This window comes from Anomaloglossus baeobatrachus, chromosome 7 (genome assembly GCF_048569485.1).
Source record: "Anomaloglossus baeobatrachus isolate aAnoBae1 chromosome 7, aAnoBae1.hap1, whole genome shotgun sequence".
In the NCBI taxonomy this organism is placed as follows: Eukaryota; Metazoa; Chordata; class Amphibia; order Anura; family Aromobatidae; genus Anomaloglossus; species Anomaloglossus baeobatrachus.
Genome location: NC_134359.1, coordinates 276,921,994 through 276,941,777, shown reverse-complemented (window position 1 = coordinate 276,941,777; position 19,784 = coordinate 276,921,994). Strand labels below are relative to the sequence as shown.

Here is a 19,784-nt window from a genome sequence, read left to right as displayed (position 1 = left end):
GCCTGGTACTGAGAATAGTGGGTCCAATTCCCTTACTCCCCTCCATCATCGTGCCGTGTCATAGACAAAGTAAAAATCGGGTCTGAGATCAGAGAGAACTTGAAAAAGGTGCAGGGAAGACACTCATCACTGATTAATGAAATACGTACTTATGGATCAAATATTTGGTAGGAGACAAAGTGTGGTTATCCACAAAGCATTTTAAACTTAAGGTTCCCCTGCTTAGCTAGGACCCAAATTCATTGGTGCTTCTAAATAGCTGAGGTGATCAATCCCATGGCCTTCTGCTTGAATCTTGCCTCTTCTTTCCGGATAGCCAATGTGTTTCCTAAATCCATGCTTAACCCCTTCAGCCCCCGGGCACTTTCCGTTTTTGCGTTTTTTGTTGTTTTGCTCCCCTTCTTCCGAGAGACGTAACTTTTTTATTTTTTCGTCAATCTTGCCATATGAGAGCTTGTTTTTTGCGGGACGAATTGTACTTTTAAATGAAACCATAAGTTTTACCATATAGTGCACTGGAAAACAGCAAGAAAATTCCAAGTGTGAAAAAACTGCAAAAAAAGTGTGATCGCACAATAGTTTTTGGGATATTTTATTCACCGTGTTCACTATGTGGTAAAACCGATGTGTCATTGTAATGCCTGAGGGCGGTGCAAGTTTGTAGACACCAAACATGTATAGATTTACTTGTAACTAAGGGGTTAAAAAAAAATCACAAGTTTGTCCAATAAAAGTGGCGCACGTTTTACGCCATTTTCTAAAACCCGTAGCATTCTCATTTTTTGGGATCTATGGCTCAGTGATGGCTTATTTTTTGCGTCTCGATCTGACGTTTATAATGGTACCATTTTTGCGCAGATGCTACATTTTGATCGCCTGTTATTGCATTTTGCGCAAAACCTGCGGCGACCAAAAATTGTAATTTTGGAGTTTGGAATTTGTTTGCCGCTACGCAGTTTACTGATCAGATTAATTGATTTTATATTTTGACAGATCAGGCGTTTCTGAACGCGGGATACCAAATATGTGTATATTTTTTATTTTTTTAACCCTTTAATTTTCAATGAGGCGAAAGGGAAGTGATTTGAACTTTTATGGGTTTTTTTTGTTTTTTATTTTTTTGAACTTTTTTTTATTTTTATTTTACTAGTCCCCCTAGGCGGCTATAGCGATCAGCAATCCGATCGCTCTGCACTATCTGCAGATCTCAGCTACAGAGCTGTAAACAGCAGATACGGTGCTTTACTTTCAATGCCGGCTGTATTCCGGCATTGAGAGGAAGTGAGTCATGTTAGCTACAGGTGTCATCACATGACCCTGTGCTACCATGGCAACCACCGAAAGTCACATGATCGCACACGTGACTTTCGGTGGGGGCGGCAGTAAGTGAAAATCATGGCCGCGCACATATACATCTCACTTCCAGACTTTGGCAGCAAGATGTAAAAGGGTTAAATGTTCCGGGTGGAATACAATTCCACTTGGAATATGCAGGCACACATGTCAGCTGTTAAAAACAGCTGATATGTGCGCGGATTGCCGCATCCTGCCAGCGGCAGGGGGCGGGGCTTAACCTCACATGCTCCATGACGGATAGATCCGTCAAAGGTCGTGAAGGGGTAACGAAGGGGCAGGAGTGAGATACAGACAGATAAAGACAGACGGGTAAAAAACAAAACTCAGACACAATGCAAACTCACAGGTTCAAACAGTAAAAGTATAAGGAGAAAAGCAAGAGTATGAAGATAGCAACAAAAAAAAAAAACAACGAGGATTAACAACACAATTGCTGATAGTAATAAGGCACAACAACCACCAGTAAGTTTGGATCACAAAACCTCACCAGACCAGTGTAGATAAACTATAGCTGGCATTAATGAACTAGTCCAGCCAACATATATAGGAGGAGAGCGAACATGACTGGCTCCCCACATTATGTTATCAAAGAGACTAACAAGCAGCCCAGCAGAGATTAACTTGCTATCCTGCCTATGAACTATCAATCTGTGGATCGATGCCCGAGTCTGCTTGTGCTGATCACAGACATCAGAGAAGTGCGCAGGCAGAGTGCTAGAATCTGTAGTCTCCCCAGATTCTGACACCTCCATGACAGTCTGTGATTTTTGTAAAAACCTTGTGACGAAAATAATGAAAACTTTCTGCTAAACTTTTAGCCCTTCTGACAAAGTAAAGAATTATGCTGACATAGTAGACATAAGGTTTATTATTTTCTTTCTCAGTAAAGCTATTTGGTTCACAGGTATAAACATTCAAAGTTTGAATATTTTCCTTTTTTGTCAAAGTTCTAAAAATAAAAGCAAAACATATTAATTTAAATTTATTTCTAACAAAGTGTCAGGAAAAAAACAATTCTCCAATGACTGGGATATGTTGAAAAAATCCATAGTTATTTCCACAAAAAAAGTGACAGATCTGAAAATGTATGCTTGCTCACTAAGGGGTTATAGTGGATTCTTCCTAGTGTGAATTCTCTGATGTATAACAAGCTGTGATTTCTTAGTAAAACATTTACCACATTCTGAACATAAAAATGGCTTCTCTCCTGTGTGAATTCTCTGATGTATAACAAGCTGTGATTTCTTAGTAAAACATTTACCACATTCTGAACATAAAAATGGCTTCTCTCCTGTGTGAATTCTCTGATGTGCAACAAGAGATGATTTATCTGTAAAACATTTCCCACATTCCGAGCATGAAAATGGTTTCTCTCCTGTGTGAGTTCTCTGATGTCTAACAAGATGACCTTTCATAGTAAAACATTTACCACATTCTGAACATGAAAATGGCTTCTCTCCTGAGTGAATTTTCTGATGTGCAAGAAATGATGGTTTTTCTGTAAAACATTTCCCACATTCTGAGCATGAAACTGGCTTCTCTCCTGTGTGAATCTTTTCATGTATAATAAGAATAGATTTTTTAATAAAACATTTCCCACATTTTGAACATGAAAATGGTTTCTCTCCTGTGTGATTTCTATGATGTATAACAAGAGATGCTTTCTCTGAAAAACATTTCCCACATTCTGAGCATGAAAATGGCTTCTGTCCAATGTGAATACTCATATGTCTAATAAGATTTGATTTAATTGTAAAATATTTCCCACATTCGGAGCATGAAAATGGCTTTCTATTTGTGTGAATACTCTCATGTCTAAGAAGAATTGTTTTACATGTAAAACATTTTCCACATTCTAAACATGAAAATGGCTTCTCTCCTGTGTGGGATCTCTGATGTGCAAATAGATTTGATTTATATGTAAACCTTTTCTCACATTCTGAACATGAAAATGGCTTGCCTTCTGTGTGAATTCTCTGATGTGTAACAAGAACTGTTTTATCTATAAAACACTTTCCACATTCCGAACATGAAAATGGTTTCTCTCCTGTGTGAATTCTCTCATGTATAACAAGATGAGATTTCTTAGTGAAACCTTTCCCACATTCTGAACAGGAAAATGGCTTCTCTCCTGTGTGAATTTTCTCATGTGCAACAAGATTTGATTTATATGTAAAACATTTCTCACATTCTGAACATGAAAATGGCTTCTCTCCTCTGTGAATTTTCTCATGTGCAACAAGGTTTGATTTATATGTAAAACATTTCTCACATTCTGAACATGATAATGACTTCTTTCCTGTGTGGGATCTCTCGTGTACAACAAGTCTTGATTTATAAGAAAAACATTTGCCACATTCTGAACATGAAAATGGCTTCTTATCAGTGTGGGATCTCTCCTGAACAACAAGATTTGATTTATGAGCAAAACATTTCCCATATTCTGAGCAAGAAAATGTTTTTTTCCTAGTGGGCACGCTTTGATCTTCCACAGTATTTTCCATAACAGTCTGTGATGAATTAGGAGATAGTACTTTAAAAGGATCAGATGGTAGTTCTTTGATATGAAGGGCTGAGTATATATCTGAGATGTTTCCATGCTCTTCATATGGATCTTGTTTGATGCTACAATCTTCTGCTTTAAAGTCTGGAGATATCAGATGTCCTTTAGAGGTGTCGGTACAGTCATCTGCCAAGAAGAAAACGTATTTTTTTTTGAACAAAGTAAACTTAAAAATTATATTAATCTTAATATTAAAATTAAAAATATAAGAAAAAGTAATAGGAAATGAGTCCAATGTTCTATGAATAACTGTTTTATATGATGTGATGACTGCACAAGAATCAATTTTACTAATATTCACTCCCGATCATTAATAAGTATAAATATCAAAGAATAAAACATTTGTCACTGATTGTATATTTTATGCTAGCATAAAACTGTGCTGTGTGGCACTGGGAGGGTCAGTTCTGATATAGTCCTGGTAGGTGTAGAGCTTGCTCCACATACTGGGACCTGGGCTGGCCTCTATCCACAATTGCCTCTTTTGCAACATGGAAGCGGCTATATACAGGTTACAGGTATGTGTGCTCCATTGTGGTTCTGCTTTGAACTTTATCTAGGAGGCCGCATGGCACATGAAATACATAATATAGGTTAGGACCCCCCTATTGAGATTTGCCATGACGTTGGCAGGGGTGGCTCAAAGAATTGATCAATTATTTGCTAAAAATCTCATTTTTTTTATATGTTGCATGCCAATTTCAGTTCGTGCTGGCTCCTTTTTCACTTATTTATATTGTGGGGCGATTACCTGTAGGATCCTCCTCTTTGCACCGCTTATCTCCCCACACATCGCTTTCTTCTTTCTCCATTATGGCTTCAGGATGAATCTTCTTCAGATTTTTCCTGGATTCCAAAACTGTGAAAATAATAAATTTAAAAGTCACAAAAAATTCTAGATGGAGGCTTTTCCTACAAGCTCGTGTGGCACCTGAGACACCAACCAATGCCAACTTCGCCACCTCCTATATCATCAGTGCTGCCCTCAGAGTCAGTACAGCGGCACCTAGTGGTAGAAGCAGGAGTTGCTAGAGCAGGGTCCGGTAAGCGTACAACAATACGATAAAGTCATATCCTGCACTATTTTGTCTTCACATGTCGGATGCTCTAACATTTTCATTTTTCAATTATATAAGGATTGTTATGTTTGGAAATGTTGTATTTTTGGGATGCACAATATTATTTTTTTTAATATCCAAAATTCCACGATCACCATTCTCATTAATCCGTAATGGCACATATTTAAATGTGCCAGTCAGATATATACACAAACTCCATATCTCTAAATTTCATACATATATCTTTTAGTTTATCTGACGTCGTACCATCTATCTGTGCTTAATGTGTGGAAAATGGATTATTTTCTACATTGTCTGGAAGATAAATGGAGTTATGACATCTGGACATTAACCCTATTGCTCCATGGGATTTGTCATATGTCTTCCTTCCTGTATTTTATACCAAGTTAAAGGGAACCTGTCACCAGATTTGGGGCCTATAAGCTGCGGCCACCACCAGTGGGCTCTTATATACAGTGTTCTAACATGCTGTATATAAGAGCCCAGGCCGCTGTGTAGAATGTAAAAATCACTTTATAATACTTACCTAAGGGGTGGTGTAGACCGGTCGGATGGGTGTCTCCGTTCTCCAGTACTGGTGCCTCCTCTTTCGGCCATCTTCATCCTCCTTCTGAAGCCGGGGTGCATGAAACGTCCTACGTCATACACACTCGCCGGTCTCGCTCATGCGCACTACAATACTTTGATCTGCCCTGCTCAGGGCAGAATAAAGTGCGCCTGCGCAGGACCTCAATGCCAGCGAGTGTGGATGACGTAGGACGTGTCATGCACCCAGGCTTCAGAAGAAGGACGACAAAGATGGCCGAAACAGGAGGCGCCGGCACCGGAGAACGGAGAAGCCCATATGACCCAACTCCACCGCAGCGACCGTTTAGGTGAGTATTATAAAGTGATTTTTATGTTCTAAACAGCGGCCTGGGCTCTTATATACAGCATGTTAGAATGCTGTATATAAGAGCCCACTGGTGGTGGCCGCAGCTTATAGTCACCAAATCTGGTGACAGGTTCCCTTTAAATGATATGTATTTTTCTAACTCTTTGCCTATGTATCAGTATTTGCTTAAGGTCCTCTGATATTTAAAAGGGTTAATGGGCTGAGGTATTTGTCTCTACACATAGCTCAAACACATCTCCTTTACATGGCTCTCCTACTATCTCCTACCCGGCTATACTGCTATCACTGTCCATGGAACGTGTCCGCAGACTGCTGACTATCAGATCAGTTGTGCTGTCCGGAGTCCACTTGGGCATGTATTTCCCTGGTGACGCATCCTGGAACCCCGCGCATGCGCCGTTTAGCCCGGATCTCCGGCGCCACTGTTTCTGATCTCGTAGTGTGAACACGCACCATTTTCACAGCCAGATGATTCATTGGAGGCGCACACAGGCGCTGTAAACATGGCTGTTATTACTAATGAGGAGGACAGGATATAAAATTTGCTGTTTCCACACAACACAGTATACTCCCCCCTGAGGAAGTGGTCGGCACTAAATGGCATTCCACAAAAAGTAAGTGAAACGTACGTAGGGGTTTCTATGCTATGGGATGTGATTAATGTTTGAGGAATATCCTCTGAACCTTTTATTTTGATTGATCAGCGGTGGATAGTGTTTTTGAAAAGAGTTGTAACACGGGCACATGCACTTTATGGATTAATGCAATATATGAGTGAACTAGGTTTACATTTACCTATACCACCGTGATCATTGTTTTTACCACCTCACCTCATGCCTATTCCCATCAGCAGGAAAAGGCACATATTAGCAGTTTATGTGCCTTTGCCTTTCAATTGGATATATGTAGTTATTGTTTTCCTGTCCAGTGCCATTCTTTGATTTCTTTAGATATTTAATCATTACCACTTGGTGATATTATATATAAAATTTCAATTAAAATTATTTTTGCATGTTATACTAGGACACGTCATGCTCCTCGGCTTCAGAAGAAGGAGGACAAAGATGGCCGAAACAGGAAGCGCCGCACCCGGAGAACGGAGCCACCCATCTGACCAGTCTGCACCGCACCGCCCGTTTAGGTGAGCATTATAAAATGATTTCTATGATCTACACAGCGGCCTGGGCTCTTATATACAGTATGTTAGAATGCTGTATATAAGAGCCCACTGGTGGTGGCCACATCTTCTAGGCCCCAAATCTGGTGACAGGTTCCCTTTAACGTTTTTAGCTGCTTGGACACTTCTTTATGGACCTGCAACTAGGGCTTATTTTTGTAGTTAGGCTTATATTTTAAACATACTCAACAAACACCCAAAAATCCAACTAAGGTTTATTTCCGGAGTATTATTATTATTATTATTATTGAGTAAACAGGGTAACACAATGATAACTCTGAGTACAAATAATGCAGTACATGCTATCTGCAGTCCTATGTAACACCTCAGATAACGAAGTGATAACTTTCTGAGTACAGGTAATGTAGTGGCTGATATTTGCAGTCCTATGCAAACACCACAGGTAATACAGTACTATCTGACTACAAATGTAGTAGATGTCACCTGCAGACCTATGCAACACCACAAATAACACAGTAAAATTAACAAGTATTTGAATAAATATAATGTAGTAGAAATTACTTGCAGTCCTATGTAACACCACAGAATAATGTGGTGATAACTTTCTGACTAAAGATAATGAAGCAGATGTCACTTACAGCCATATGTAACATCATATTGTAACACAGAAATAACTCTGAGTAAATATAATGTAGAAAAAAACCTGCAGTCCCATGTAACACCACAGCTAACACAATGATTATACTCTGCAATAGATGCAAACCAAAGTGTAAAGATACCTGCAACATGGGGGAAAAAAGTGCATTGTCTGGAAACTGCTGTTCACAGAACTGTGCACCGTGTTGATGTAGTATCATGGACCATATTCCGGGGCGTGTTATGGACGTTTATACCTTCCCCCCCTCCCCCGCCGCCTGTTCCTCCCTCTCACTGGCCGAATGTAAATTTCTCTCTTCAGAAACATGGCGCTGGAGTTGGCACCTGCGCATAGCGCTTATCTCCGGCGCCATGTTTCTCAAGCCCGCTGTACTTAGTATTTTGCAGGAGAGGGCGGCGCATGCGCCCTCGCTTCTTCAGATCCCGTTGTGACCGCGGGAGCGCACATGGTCACAACAGGACTGCAGAACGGCTGATGAGAGGACGCGATTGCAGCTAATATGATATATATTGGCCACGGTGGATGTCGAATCACTATACTCCTCGACAAAACACGAACATGGACTTCGGGCGGTGAGATTTTTCCTAGAGACGAGCAGTCTGGATGCACCAATGATCAAATTAATTTTGGAGTTACTTTCTTTTATTTTAACTCACAATTATTTTTTGTTTAAAGATCGTTTTTTTCTAGAGGAGTGCGGTACTGCGATGGGCGCAGCGTGCGTGCCCTCGTACGCAAACCTCTTTCTGGGGTTCTGGGAGAGGAAGGTTTTCGGCGAGGACGTGCCCGCCGTGTCCCAGGCGCAGTGCTGGCTCCGTTTTATTGATGATATTTTGATTTTTTTGGAAGGGCACTTTTTCTGATTTTTAGACTTTTGTTCAGGATTTAAATTCCAATAATTTTAACATTAAACTTACTTTTAAATGTCACAAAAGTTCGATTGATTTTTTGATCTGGCATATACCCTGAGTCATATTGCAAAGGGTTGTTAAAAATCCACTTGTGACTTTTAGGATCGCTACTTCCAATAGGTGGCGCTGCGCTAGTTTGTCTCCTTTACTGGAGAGATAATTTGATTGATTTTTTGGACATTCGTATCTTGGTGCATCCTGACTGCTCGATTCAAACAACTTTATTTCGTAAGGAAACATCTGTAAATAGTCTGTTGCACGCCTCATCGGCGCACACTCCCTCCACAATCTCCGTAATCCCGATTGGACAATAGTTGAGGGCTAGGAGGGCGTGTTCCAACGAAACCCTCTTTTTACATGAAGCCAAAGACCTTCGGGAGAGATTTCTATCAAGGGGATATAGTGGGATGAGTGTGCGCCGTGGGTACGGCCGTGCTCAGAATACGGTGCGAACTGATCTTTTGATTCCTAAACAAAAACAAAGGGAGGAATCTTTTCCGCCTGTTCGTTTCATTTCTACTTTTAATGACCATAGGCAGGAGATGTGCACAATATTAAGACGTCATTGGGGTGTCCTGAAGACGGATCCATCCATTGGGGCATTCATACCTCCAAGCCCCTTGATGACATCTCGACGTGCATCCAACTTGCGTGATAAATTGGTTCAGAGCCACTATGTGGTCAGAATACCTCGCACTTTTGCTGGGGGAGAGCCTGTCAAGGGATTTTTCCCGTGTAGGTCCCGCATTGCGTGTCGCAATATGGTCAGGGCCACCTCATTTGTGTCGGCAGATGGCAAATCTGAATTTTTGATTCAACATCACATCACCTGCCGCACAAACAACGTTATATATTATGCCACATGCGGATGTTGCAGAATATATATAGGTCTCACTACCCGAGAATTGAGGTTTCGCACACGGGAACATGTGAGGGGTATTCTGGCTGCAGTGGATATTGACATCGATGATCCCCAAATGAAGACTCTACCCCGACATCATAAATTAAAACATGGATGTGATCCCACTAGTTTTAAAGTGAGGGGTATAGATGTTGTTCATTTGGGGACAAGAGGTGGCGATTATAGTAAGACGCTATCCGAACGCGAATGCAGTTGGATTGTGCGCCTTGGCACTATGGCACCTATTGGTCTAAATTAAAAAATGAGTTTCTCATTGTTTTTGTGATTTTTGTGTCTGTCTCTCGGGGGGCGGGGTGCTCCCTTGTACTCTGCTTTGGTTGTTTTTATTGATTTTAATTTCTTTCCCTTTCTTTTTTACTTTGAGATGTGACCTGTACTTTGGATCCCCACATTTTGGATGTATTTATACATATCGACAAGTACCAACAACGGATGTACTTGTGTCCGTCTACAAGTACCACTATGATCAGCCGTCCGGACATACCGTATTTTTCGGACCATAAGACGCACTTTTTTCCCCCCCAAATGTTGGGGGAAAGTGGGGGGGTGCGTCTTATGGTCTGACTGTGGCTGCGGGGAATGAGGGTGCTGCGGTGGAGCAGGTCATCGGGGGCACGAGCAGGCTGTAGCAGCCTGCCGTGACCACGTGGGCCCGCTCATTTAATATGCACGCCCATCCTCCCGCCCATCTCTCAGCGCTGAACCCGGCACTAACAGGTGGGCGGGGTGATGGGCAGGGATAAACAGTCGGCCCGCATGATCACCCCTGGCAACTGCAGCCTGGAGTGATCATATGCGGCTGTATTCACTGCCCCCCGAACATCATCAGTGCGGGGGGCAGTGAATCAGTGTACAGTACTCACCTTTCCCCTGCAGCATCGCGATCTCCTGTCTGTGGCGGTCAGCTGACTTGCGTGAAGACTAGCGCCGCGCACAGCGACGACATCATCGCTGTGCGCACGTGTCCACACGCAGCTGCAGGCACAGACCACCGGAGGACATCGCGATGCTGCAGGGGAACGGGGACGGCTCCACTCAGCGGCACTGCCGCTGACATAGTCGGTAAGGGGAGCGGTGCTGCAGGGAGTGAGGTAAGGTGAGTATGAACGTTTATTTTTTTATGTGCCACAGGATGCGGCCATACACCAGGATGAGGGCATATAGCAGGATAGGGCTATATTATGAGGAGCATGGGGAGTATATGAGCAGCATGGGGAGTATATGAGCAGCATGGGGAGTATATGAGCAGCATGGGGGTATATAGCAGGATAGGGGTATATTATGAGCAGCATGGGGAATATATGAGCAGGATGAGGGTATATGAGCAGCATGGGGAGTATATGAGCAGCATGAGGGTATATAGCAGGATTAGGGTATATTATGAGCAGCATGGAGAGTATATGAGCAGGATGAGGGTATATAGCCGGATGGGGGTATATGAGCAGCATGTGGAGTATATGAGCAGGCTGGGGAGTATATGAGCAGGACATTACCCCATAACAGTGTCAGCAGCAGACCCTCGCCCCACAAGTGTGTCATGACCACATTTTTTGCTTAAAATTTTATTTTCCTATTTTCCTCCTCTAAAACCAGGGTGCATCTTATAGTCCGAAAAATACGGTATCTTCTTCACCCTATGTGTGTTGTTATATTTAATATTTGAACATATCTATGCATACTATGTATTTGTCACATATAGCAATGTACATGTGGCTGTTTGTATTCATTGTATGAATATTGTGAATTGTTTGATTTATATAGTGGCATAATACATACCCCCTTATTTTAATTAGGTCATCAAAAAACCTCTTTTGGGGCAATATATGCAGGGATTTTTGATGCCCTCCCACTGTTTGCCTTCGCGGAGGCCTGATACAGGATTAACATGTGCCCGTTCTTTAATAATGGGTGTACTTATTATATACTGGGGCTGTCCTGGGAATTTGCCCTTTTAGGTGCCAGGACTTGAAATGGCCGTATGTTCATATAGTCCTGTGTCTAGACTTCTGCGGATGTATACCTTACAGTGGGATTTTTCAAACTCTCATATTCTTCTATTTAACACACTGTACATTTTGCTGGGATTTTAGCGATGTGATGCGAAAAAAATCTTTTCTGCCGTTCAGCTTTGGATCTTATGCCCTGGACGCTATTTGTACTTGCCCATATGTTTTGCCCACATCCAAGATGGCCACGCGTGTTTCGCATGCCCTGTGCTGCCTGTGATCCCGCGCGCACTGAGGAGGCTCCGTTCCGACGTTTGGTGTAGTCCCCCTTGTGGACGTCACTGCCGCCGGGGAGATCCAGAAGTGGTGCGCGGGCCGCAGACATTGACACAGCGCATGCGGCGCTTAAACGGCGGCAATTATTGAATTATTTGGCAGACTATAAATAATGGGGATCGCTATGCAGTGTCACACTGCCCCCCCGAGAAAGCACTCTTGCGAAACGCGTCGGGGCTTCCCCCTCTCTACAGGACCCTCAATTCAGCATCTGCACTTGCACTTTACTATGGGTAAGCGGTTGTCCCATGTTACTTCACAGGACATGGAATCCTTTGTAATACATGCTCTTTAGGGCTTTTCTAATCCCCTGTGGTAGCTATTATGTTTTTTATGGGACTGCTTTCTATATACGAGGGGCGATCCAAAAGTAATGAGAATCGGTTATTTCTATTGCACACAGAAATTAAAATAAAATGTTTTCTTCTCTCTTAGGTACCCACTAGCCCAGGAAAAAAAAAAAAAATCACTTAAATAGGCCACGATTCCCGGGAGCTACAGTCATTTGAATATGAACTGCCGAGGAGTGAACATCAAAATGGAAAAAAACGAGCTCAGAGCTGTCATCAAATACCTCTGCTTGAAAAAAATGACTACCAAAGACATACACAGCGACTTTGTGGAAACATTGGGGGACTCGTCTCCTCCATATTGCACAGTTGCACGTTGGGCCAAGGAATTTAAGCTGGGAAGAACATCGACGGAAGATGAACATCGTGAAGGACGCCCATCCACGTCCCTCAATGAAGAAAACGTGAAAAAAGTTGAAGAAGTTGTATTGGCAGATGGAAGAGTGACTATCAGGCATGTAGCGGAGGTCACAGGGATCTCATATGGCGGTATTCGAAGAATCCTTGCAAAAGAATTGCATATGAGAAAGGTCTCCGCGCGTTGGGTGCCAAAAATGTTGACCGACGATCAAAAGAAGAAACGAGTTGACATTTCAATAGCAAATCTCGAAAAGTTCCAAGCAGGCAAGGAGAATTTTTTGCCACGTTTTTTGACCATGGACGAGACCTGGATCCACCACTTTGATCCCGAAACTAAACAACAATCGATGACATTTAAACGAGCCGACGCCGAAGAAATTCAAAGTGTCAAGCTCAGCAGGGAAGGTTATGGCGTCCGTTTCTTGGGACGCTGAAGGAATTATTATGGTGGACTATTTGGAGAAGGGAGCCACTATTACGGGCTCCTACTACGCAGAACAAATAAGAAGATTGCGGGAGGCTATCAAGGAGAAAAGGCGCGGCAAACTGCGGGGCTGGAGTGCTGCTTCACCAAGATAACGCGCCGGCTCACAAAGCTACAGTTGCCATGGCAACCATTCAAGAAGCGGGCTTTGAACTGGTGGAACACCCCCCCCCTATTCGCCAGATCTAGCCCCCAGGGACTTCTTTCTCTTTCCTCGCCTCAAGGAACACCTCCGGGGCAAGAAATTTGACAATAGCGACGTGATAACCGCTGTTGGGGATTTTTTTGAGGGTCAAGATCAAGAATTTTTTTCAAAGGGAATTCTAAGTTTAGAAAAGAGATGGACTAAATGTATAGACTTGTTAGGAGACTATGTAGAAAAATATATTTTTTTTTAATATATTCATTGTGTTTATTATTGATTATCATTACTTTTGGATCGCCCCTCGTATATGCGTTAGAGGTTCTAGTTTGGGAAATTCTCTGATTCCTCTGTATTTCCATTGGTTTTTATCCATATCCATGTATTGTATTATGACAGTGCCGCTATTTGTAATTCTGAAATATTAATAAATATTTATATATCTATAGGTGCATTCTTTATGTCTCTTTACTATGTATGGCCATATAAAACTCAGTTTTTCTTATTATAATCTTAAGGCAAACCATTACGTAAGCTAAAGTAGAATACTATTTTTTCCTTTTCTGTAAGGGTACTTTAACACTTGCGTTAATTACCTTCCGTCACAATCCGCCCTTTTGGAAAACAGCGGAATCCGTTAACGGATTCCGTTGTTTCCCATAGACTTGTATGGATGATGGATTGTGCTTCCGCTCGCAGACGGTGCATTGCTTCCGCCGGGCGGAAGCAACGCAGCGCGTAACATTTTTTGAGCAGCGGAATCCTTAGGATTTCGCTGCGCATGCTCTCTCTGGCTCCCTGCACACGGAACCAGGATACACATCGGGTTACTAAGCAAAGCGCTTTGCTTGGTTACCCGATATTTACCCTGGTTACGTGTGCAAGGAGCCAACGCTAAGCGGTGTACGCTGGTAACCAAGGTAAATATCGGGTAACCAAGCAAAGTGCTTTGCTTTTAGTTACCTGATATTTACACTGGCTACGTGTGTCGGGAGCCCGACACTTTCCCGCTCAGCTCCGCCCCCTCCCGCACTCCACATGTATGCACGCACACACACCTGTCCCCAGCGATGCAGACACCGGCACTGACGTCCCCAGCGCCATGGCCCCGCTTGGCTCCACCCACCCCGCACTCCGCACACATTCTCGGCGGCCGAACGATCAGCTGATCACCCGGCGGCCGGCTACTGTGAGCAATCAGCTGATCACCCGGCGGCCGGCTACTGTGAGCGATCAGCTGATCACCCGGCGGCCGGCTACTGTGAGCGATCAGCTGATCACCCGGCGGCCGGCTACTATGAGCGATCAGCTGATCACCCGGCGGCCGGCTACTGTGAGCGATCAGCTGATCACCCAACGGCCGGCTACTGTGAGCGATCAGCTGATCACCCGGCGGCCGGCTACTGTGAGCGATCAGCTGATCACCCGGCGGCCGGCTACTGTGAGCGATCAGCTGATCACCCGGCGGCCGGCTACTGTGAGCGATCAGCTGATCACCCGGCGGCCGGCTACTGTGAGCGATCAGCTGATCACCCGACGGCCGGCTACTGTGAGCGATCAGCTGATCACCCGGCGGCCGGCTACTGTGAGCGATCAGCTGATCACCCGGAGGCCGGCTACTGTGAGCGATCAGCTGATCACCCGGAGGCCGGCTACTGTGAGCGATCAGCTGATCACCCGGCGGCCGGCTACTGTGAGCGATCAGCTGATCACCCGGCGGCCGGCTACTGTGAGCGATCAGCTGATCACCCGGAGGCCGGCTACTGTGAGCGATCAGCTGATCACCCGGAGGCCGGCTACTGTGAGCGATCAGCTGATCACCCGGCGGCCGGCTACTGTGAGCGATCAGCTGATCACCCGGAGGCCGGCTACTGTGAGCGATCAGCTGATCACCCGGCGGCCGGCTACTGTGAGCGATCAGCTGATCACCCGGAGGCCGGCTACTGTGAGCGATCAGCTGATCACCCGGCGGCCGGCTACTGTGAGCGATCAGCTGATCACCCGGCGGCCGGCTACTGTGAGCGATCAGCTGATCACCCGGAGGCCGGCTACTGTGAGCGATCAGCTGATCACCCGGAGGCCGGCTACTGTGAGTGATCAGCTGATCACCCGGCGGCCGGCTACTGTGAGCGATCAGCTGATCACCCGGAGGCCGGCTACTGTGAGCGATCAGCTGATCACCCGGCGGCCGGCTACTGTGAGCGATCAGCTGATCACTCGGCGGCCGGCTACTGTGAGCGATCAGCTGATCACCCGGCGGCCGGCTACTGTGAGCGATCAGCTGATCACCCGGCGGCCGGCTACTGTGAGCGATCAGCTGATCACCCGGAGGCCGGCTACTGTGAGCGATCAGCTGATCACCAGGCGGAGGCCGGCTACTGTGAGCGATCAGCTGATCACCCGGCGGCCGGCTACTGTGAGCGATCAGCTGATCACTCGGCGGCCGGCTACTGTGAGCGATCAGCTGATCACCCGGCGGCCGGCTACTGTGAGCGATCAGCTGATCACCCGGAGGCCGGCTACTGTGAGCGATCAGCTGATCACCCGGCGGCCGGCTACTGTGAGCGATCAGCTGATCACCCGGCGGCCGGCTACTGTGAGCGATCAGCTGATCACTCGGCGGCCGGCTACTGTGAGCGATCAGCTGATCACTCGGCGGCCGGCTACTGTGAGCGATCAGCTGATCACCCGGCGGCCGGCTACTGTGAGCGATCAGCTGATCACCCGGCGGCCGGCTACTGTGAGCGATCAGCTGATCACCCGGCGGCCGGCTACTGTGAGCGATCAGCTGATCACCCGGAGGCCGGCTACTGTGAGCCATCAGCTGATCACCCGGCGGCCGGCTACTGTGAGCGATCAGCTGATCACTCGGCGGCCGGCTACTGTGAGCGATCAGCTGATCACCCGGCGGCCGGCTACTGTGAGTGATCAGCTGATCGTTCACAATAGTCTGCCGCCGGTAAAACTGTAAAAAAACAAAAAAAAAAATGGATTCCATTGTTTTGTATGATCCGTTGCATCTGTCACACAACGCAATGCAACGGATCCCGTCCAACGCATGTGAAACTAGCCTTACTGGACACTGAAAGAAAGGATTTTTTATTTTATATTTTTTTTGGAATTTCCTCCTATTTGGATTTTTTTTCCAATTTTACAGCAAATTAGATGGTGAAATAAAAGAAAGACGTCAGCTACAACCTGTCCTGCAAAAAAAACCACACGCGCCCCCAATGCAGAGATACGGAAGGGGGAAGGGAAATGGGGGAGGGGGATTCTGGCTCTTGCAAAATAAATAAAAAGCAGAAAAACAAAATTTCCGCAGAGAGAAGGGGTTAATGCATTCCGCAGGGCCGTGACTGGGGCAAAACCGCATGATAAAAAGTTATTACAGCCCCAGATACACATAAAGTCCTGCAAACAGAGCCGCAGCCATAGAAGAGGCCAGAGACAGCCGCGCTCCCGTCCCCGCTGCGGTAACGACTACACTGAGGCTGTGGACCACAACTCCCATCATGCTGTGCACCAACGACACCCCCGGGGCCGCCGCCGGTTACACCGGACCCGCACTCACCTCGAGCTCAGCACCAGCAGGAAGCTAATCAGTAGCACTGACTGTGTGCGGGCAAGGGTGCAGCCAATCGGGAGTCTGCACAATTAGACTGACAGCCTGGTGCACCAATGAATAAACGAAGATACGAGTGGGGCGGGCGTAACATAAAAAGCGTACTTTTTCTGCACTATTTTGGTCAAGCCGATACGCCGTACGCCGCTATATTTACTGGCAATGCAAGTCTAATGCGATTGTATCATTTTTATCTGCCTTTTATTATGCTTTTTTTTATTGATGTGGTACGTGTAAGCGGAAGTAGCATAAAAAAAAGCATGGTGCTGAAAAAAAGTGAAGCTATTCCCTGTAGCAACCAATCAGCTCGCTTCTTTCATTTTATAACTGACTTTAGTAATATGTAAGCTGGATTCTGATTGGTTGCCACTGGCAACAGCTCCATTTTCCTTTCTGCCTTGTCTTTTCTTTAGATCTGCATTTTCGCTTTTTTTTCTATATTCTGTGGAAATAGTTTCATAATAGAAAAAAAATCGCAGCAGAATTGCTCATGTGTAATCTGCACAGGTAAAAATGTGAGAGGTGCAAGTGCTCTGCTGCCCCTGCAAATTTATGAAGGTAAATATGTCTGCCGCATTGTTATGGGGGACTCTATATGTGGAGTCTACACGGACAATACTTAACACTAGAACTACTGAGGTTTTCATTTTGACTACTTTGCACTATGTATTTCTATATAGGTGTCACGAGTCCAGTAGTTCTAGTGTTAAAGGGGTATTCCCATCTCCAAGATCCTCTCCCAATATGTAATAATATAGCAAATACCTCCAATTAGAAATGTAGTATAGTTCTGATTAGCCATTTCTCTTACCTCATGTGCAGGGCATTGCAGCTTAGGTATCTATGATTACAACCATGAGCACCTAACAAACTATAATGAGTTACCTCATTCTGAAGGTAACTCATGGATATATGGATGGATACCTGAGCTGCAATGCCCTGCACATGAGGTAAGAGATATAGCTAATCAGGAGAACTATACTATATTTCTAATTGGAGGTATTTGCTATTTTATTACATATTGAGAGAGAATGTTGGAGATAGGAATACCCCTTTAAGTCTCTCCTCACCGTCACACATCGAGTCCTCGCCACATCTTTGTATCGTGGCTTCTTATACTGCACATGCGCACACAAGGTCACCGCACAGTGACATAAGGACATCATAAACTATCGCAGAATCCTCCCACTCCTCATCAAAGTCTCTGCATCGTCTGAAAGATCTGAGGACTTCGGCAAAAGCGGCGGTGATCTGAAGATGCGCCAAGGACCGAACCGGTGACGCCGAGCAACCGTAGAGAGGATTATATTTTTCCTCTGATTGTTCCTCTCCTGGTTTTGGCTACAAATATTGAGGCGAAACCTCACAAAATACTCAATGTGTGAATGTGGCCTTACAAGAAAAAAAAACAAAACATTGCAGGTTTCATATTATTAAAAAAAAGTGCAAATTACATTGGATATATGGTCTCCAAACATTGTTTTCGTGGGTCTCAATGAAATTGTCACGGGTGACTTAGGGACACAGGGGGACCTATGCTGGCTTTAAGACTGGGACCCCTGCACTCACCCTCACCCTGAAGGTAGACTTAATGATAGGGAGGTCCAGGCCCCCGACCTGGCCCTGTCTCCTGCCGGGCCCTGAGCTAATACCCCCGCACCTCCAACCTTGGGGTGGGCAGGACACGTTGTAATAAACCTCCCACAAAACAAAGACAAAGGGGGTAAAACTGAAACTCACGCACACCGCAAATATCCACAGAGGGGAGAGAAAAAGACACCAGAGGGGATAAACCAAAGGGGAGGGAGAAAATGACACCAAGGAACTTTCATACAGCGCAGACAATAAATCGCTGGTCACCAAACGGTAGTTCGCCAAGGACGCCGGGATATTGCAACAGCTAAGCAGAAGCTATCTTCGGCGGTCTCCTACTACACTCCCCAGCTGTGGAAGGTAATCAGCAACCTGGCTCTCAGAAAAATAGCTCACTGCTCCAAAAAGGATTAATTCCTGCATAGCTGGGAGTAGTGAAACAACTCAGCCGACGTCCAGTCGAGCTGAGCACTTAAGAGAGACCAGGTTGCCTGTCAAACTCTGCAATGTGAACAGAATCCGACGCCGTAGTAGTAATCCGCGTGTGCGGATCCGGACAGCGCAGTACAGAAATATTGTATTTAACTCAATAATAACCCCTCCTTTTTTGTAATCAAAACCTTCTTTTTTTTCTGAATGAAGTTATTAATAGTCATAATATCCAGAAAACAGAATCTATTCAATTTTACATCGAAATCGCCAATGTAAATTTTTCATCCATTAAAAAGGACAATGAGGACATCTGGTGCTGGATTAGGAGAAGTACATCAGAGCGTCCTTTATATTGAGAACATCTTAATAATCTCTCCATAGGAAATACAAAATTAAGAAAATTCACACTACAAAAAAAATGTCATGTCCCCTCCAGGCTTCTGTAACTTGAGAGTCAGGCTATGTGCGCACGTTGCGTACTAGCCCTGCAGAAATTTCTGCAGCGATCTGAAGAGCACACGTGCGCTTCAAATCGCTGCAGAAAATGTCCGAAGAGAAAAAAAAAAAAGCCGATTCCATGCGCTCTGCCTGCAGCTCCTGCCATAGAAAGAGCAGGGGCTGCCGGCAAAGCACACGGAAGAAGTGACATGTCACTTCTTAGAACGCAGCGCTTCGGGCAGCAGCTGAATCGCTGCGCTCTAAGATGCCACGTGCGCACGGCCCCTGCACAATCTCCATAGACTGTGCAGGGGACGCAGGACGCATGCAGTTACACTGCGCTACAAAGCGCAGCGTAACTGCATGTATTTATACAACGTGCGCACATAGCCTTAGTAATGCAGTCTGACTGGGTGGAATATCACCATCCAGCTGAAAAAAAAAAAAGACGTGTGGAACAGAATCCATGTAGCTTAGGATCTGTGTGTAATACATTACTTGGAAATATACTGTAGATATATATATATATATATATATATATATATATACATACAGTGCC

At 45.0% G+C, this 19,784-nt stretch overlaps 1 protein-coding gene across 1 annotated transcript in view; it reads right to left on the bottom strand.

Annotated features, from left to right (window-relative positions):
- Positions 1-16,760, bottom strand: part of LOC142245460 (uncharacterized) — a 117,514-nt gene extending 100,754 nt beyond the window's left edge. Inside the window, exons 1-3 of the mRNA XM_075318183.1 lie at positions 16,712-16,760; positions 4,671-4,778; positions 2,505-4,045 (exon numbers count right to left, since the gene is read on the bottom strand). Of these exons, the coding sequence (XP_075174298.1) occupies positions 2,505-4,045; positions 4,671-4,731 (1,602 nt within the window). The 5' untranslated portion in view covers positions 4,732-4,778; positions 16,712-16,760. The remainder of the gene's footprint in view (positions 1-2,504; positions 4,046-4,670; positions 4,779-16,711) is intronic.
- Positions 16,761-19,784: the final 3,024 nt, after the last annotated feature.